Below are 4,724 nucleotides of genomic sequence, written 5' to 3'. Positions count from 1 at the left end.
CAAAAGCTTAATCACTTAGATCAATTATTCTCTTATATCTGGACTACTTTCATCTGATGGGAATTTAACGAACTTTAGGTATGCGAATTAATATATCATTATTATCGTTATGATCAACGTTAGTTAAATTAATGATATTTAACTGTTGGCTTATTTTTCATCCAAAATCGTTCAAAATTATGTTAAAAAATCTTATCGATAACGTTTTCCATAAGTAAAATGAAAATAGCATTTGCAATAAATACAAAGATTTTTAATTCAATAATACAATGATGTAATTATTTTAGATTTTGTGAGAAGAGCTTAGAAGCATGAAAATAGACTAAGATTTGATTGAGATTGATTTTCAAACTTTCGTATTCATTATTATAAAAGGGTTGGCAAAGAAACGATTTAATCAATCGATGCATCAGATGACTAATTATGGCGAATTGGAGATAGGTTAGGGCTCGTTTTATGTATTTTTTTTTCAATTTAGAAATTTAATGTTTGGTTAAGATGGTAATATTTTTGTCCATTTTTTATTTTTAAAATGTCTCATATTGAAATTTTTTTAGATGTTAAATCCAGTTATGTAAGAGTATGATCAATCATCCAATTTTTTATCTTATTCTTTTGTAATTTTTGAATAAGTACCTAACTATAATTATATATAATAAAATATTTATTTATTTTTTTAACCATATATATTATTTTTTACTGAATGCACCCGAACTTAACCGACCACATCTATAACTTTTACAAGAGCTTAGCTTTGCCTCGGACCAAGCTCATCATACTCTATAATTAGGGCACGAAGACCTTCCACTCTTCGTTCTGCCCTTCTCTGTACAACTCTTAGAGAGCAAAAGAGAGGACGAGACAGAGAAATAATGGAAGTAATGCAAGTACTTCACATGAACAGAGGGAATGGAGAGAATAGTTATGCAAAGAACTCGACGGTTCAGGTGGTTGTCTTCGCCTTTCGAAATCTCATATACCTGTTTGTCGTTTAAATATTGGTTGGTTTTTGCCTTAAATGTATGTCTTGCCTTTTCTTTCGATTTTTGTAGAGCAAAATCATATCTATCGGGAAACCAATCATAGAGGAAGCAGTACATGAAATCTCGTGCAACAATGTCCTAGAGAGCATGGGAATTGTAGACTTGGGTTGCTCGTCAGGACCCAACACCTTATGCGTGATCTCTGAGATCATGGACATGGTACAAGCCACAAGCCGTCGTCTCGGCCACCCGGTACCGGAGTTTAGGCTGTACCTGAATGATCTCTACAGCAATGATTTCAATTCCATATTCATGTCATTACCGGCATTCTACCACAGACTGAAAGAAGAGAAGGGTATCGGGTGCGGATCCTGCTTTATATCTGGTGTCGCAGGCTCCTTCTATGGCAGATTGTTCCCTAGCAAGAGCCTTCACTATGTGCACTCTTCTTCCAGTCTTCACTGGCTCTCGCAGGTCAGTGTGAAATGATGGAAATGAGTTCATTATTGAGTTACAGTCTCTTTCCTGCACGTAGAATCTATCAGTTTTCTTAATTTATAGATCCACGATGCCCTAATTTTTGTTGTTTATTTACAATCTCAAAGGTGTAGTAATAGGCCGTTAAAGAAACCAAAACCTCGGGCATAGACTCGTGGTAGTTTAATTGATTCTTTTTTTGACTAAAGTTAGGTAAGCTATATCATCTATGGAAATTACTATAATAAAAAATTAAAAAAATTGTGAAGAATAACCATCCTTAATAAAAGTATTTCAGAAGTAACTATTAAAATAAATTTAACTATTTTTAGTAAAAAAAATACCTTTAAAACTATTTTAAATAAATTAAATCATTTATCACAATTTCTCCCTATTTATACTTTCAATTTCTCTCTCTTACCGTCTAACTCTTTCTAATTTTATCAATTTCTCTCTTTGACATTTGCCTGTTATATTTCTGATTTTTCTCCTGCGCTCTCAAGACGTCAAGTGATGATATTAACATGCTTGAGGTAGGTGGTTATTTGAGAATTTTGATTTTTAAGTATTTTGGATAAAACTAAAACGGTTGAAATAATAACAGATGTTTGAAACAACTTTTAGTTAGATTAATTTGGAACCTAGACACTAATAAGCTTAAGAATTTGAAATTTATAAAACTAAGTTTTCAAAGAGAATTTTTTTCAATTTTTAGTTGAAATAAGTGTTCATATGAGAAAATTTGTGTTTTGATATATGAAAACATGTTGAAAACACTTTAATCAGTGTCAAATTGTAAAAAAAAAAAATGAAGAAAGTTGAGAAGATTTGAAGTTTTGGTTTATAAGTAACAACAACATTTTAAGCATTAAAGTGTAATAAAATTTTTGTTGAACATGATGTGTAATAACAACATTTTTTCAACATAGTATGCAACATGTTTTCATACATAACGTGTAATAACAGTATATTTTTTTCAACATGAAGTGTAACAACCGCTTTTGTGTAATAATCGTTTTTAATCATGATGTGTAAAATGATTTTGTACATAACTTGTAACAATAATTTTTTTTTTTCAACATGACATATAACAACTTTTTTTAACCATGGAGTATAACATATTTTTGTACATGACGTGTAATCATAATTTTTTTTTCAATTTTGTGTGTAATAACTTTTTTTAAACATGACGTGTAATATATTTTTGTATATGACGTGCAATAATAATATTTTTTTTAATATGACATGTAAAAACTTTTTTTAACCATAACGTATAACATGTTTTTGTATATGGTATGTAACAATAATATTTTTTCAACATGACATGTAACATTATGATGTGTAACATCATTAAAGGTAATTTTGTTTAATTTGACTAAAAATAGTTAAAATTATGCGAAAAATTATTTTTAAAAATATAATCCTTTAAGGATTATTTTTTAAAATGTCCTTAGAAAATTAATTAAAACACAACCTAAAATACGTCTAATATTAACTACTTAATAAATATTTTAAATAACTTATAATTAAATTTAAAATAAGATAAAAATTAACATTCGTTTAAATTAATAATACTTAATTGTTAAAATATTTTTCATCTGATTATTTAAAAAATATGTTTAAAAGTATTATTGATAATATTTTCATAATAAATAATAAAAATGATATTTGTTATAGATAAGGATATTTTTAATTAAGTATATATAGATGTGAAATTAAGTAGGAAAATTATCTTACTTAATTAAATTATTAATTAATATGTTAAACTTGTAACCACGTTGAGAAAAGTAATCTTAATGTTGTTTTTGTTATTAATTACTAATATATGTTAGGTTTAGTATACAAAGGAAGGAATACTGAATTTGTACAGGTTCCGCCAGGCCTGGAGAGCAATGCTGTCACGCCTTTGAATAAGGGAAAGGTCTATATATCAAAGAGCAGCCCGCATAGCGTGCTGCATGCGTACTCATTGCAGTTCCAGAATGACTTTCCAATGTTCATAGAGTCACGTTCGCAAGAATTGGTCCCCGGTGGCCGAATGGTTCTTTCTTTGTTTGGCAGGAGATCCACTGATCCCACAACTGAAGAAAGCTGCTACCAATGGGAGCTGTTAGCCCAAGCAATAATGAGCCTGGTTAGAGAGGTATACATACATCATTGTTCCTTTTTCGTTTCCTCTTAAAGAAAGAATCACGTGGAGGATTGGATTAGAATCAAACCTTGAAAGTGGAATGAGCTTTCCAGGTTGACAAACTAACTAACAACTGAACCTTCCAGGGTCTGATTGAAGAGGAAAAAGTTGATTCTTTCAATACCCCTTTCTACGCTCCCTGTGCTGAGGAAATTAAGGTGGAGATACAGAAGGAAGGGTCTTTTATAATCGATCGCCTTGAAGGTTTTGAAATCGACTGGGATGGAGGTGCTGTCAGTGACGTCCAGACAGCACAAGGGAAACTATTGATCGGACAGCGAGTGGCAAAAACCATCAGAGCCGTGGTGGAATCGATGTTGGAATCTCACTTTGGAATTGGACAAGATATAATGGATGATTTGTTCAGCAGGTATGCAGAGATTGTTGGGAATCACTTGTCAAAGACTAGAACCAAGTACTTCAATTTGGTGATTTCCCTGACTAGAAAGGGGTAATCAAATCCAATTGGAAGAACATCTTAACAAAAAAGTCTGAAATTTTTGTTTGTCTGTTTACATAGGGAGTACTATAAAATCCAAAGGAAATAGCTTCGGTCATTAGAAGCCTATTGTAATAGTCTGGGATAGATGGGAATGTATTGTTTCTTCCTGGAGAAATAAAGTTCATGAGGTTAATTATTCCAAGTTTAACGACCAATCAGGGCATTTGAAATTTTGACCACAAGCAGCTGGATGACACTTGTTGGTGGACAATACAGCGATGGTGCCATTTCAGTACTAAACTCGTTGTTTTGCTTCAAATGTGTTAACATTACTCCCGTTGGTCTTGGTCAAACCGATTCAGCGTAGAATTTATGAACCATGGAATTTTCATTACGATGTTAAGACTGTTGGAACTTTTCAACGTGCGGCTATAAGATTATCGAACAACTTTTTCCACCTCCCTTGAAGTTGAAGTCATTTTCTTTACGATGTTCTAATCTTGAGTGTTTTGTTAAAATTGAATATATGATGTAAAATTCAAAAAAGAATACCTAACGTGACATCAAATAAAATAAAAAATTTCTATTTCATATCATATATGTTTTGATCGGTGAATTTTAATATATTCAA

At 31.2% G+C, this 4,724-nt stretch overlaps 1 protein-coding gene across 1 annotated transcript; it reads left to right on the top strand.

Moving 5' to 3' along the window:
• On the top strand, positions 789–4,295 carry LOC18591428 (jasmonate O-methyltransferase). Its single transcript, XM_007017535.2, has 4 exons — positions 789–947; positions 1,053–1,457; positions 3,331–3,603; positions 3,738–4,295. Exons 1-4 carry the CDS (start codon positions 873–875, stop codon positions 4,104–4,106), a joined length of 1,122 nt encoding a protein of 373 aa, XP_007017597.2. The 5' UTR covers positions 789–872; the 3' UTR covers positions 4,107–4,295.

This window comes from Theobroma cacao, chromosome 8 (assembly GCF_000208745.1).
Source record: "Theobroma cacao cultivar B97-61/B2 chromosome 8, Criollo_cocoa_genome_V2, whole genome shotgun sequence".
In the NCBI taxonomy this organism is placed as follows: Eukaryota; Viridiplantae; Streptophyta; class Magnoliopsida; order Malvales; family Malvaceae; genus Theobroma; species Theobroma cacao.
Note: the sequence above shows the minus strand (reverse complement) of the source record. Positions and strands in the feature narration are given on the sequence as shown.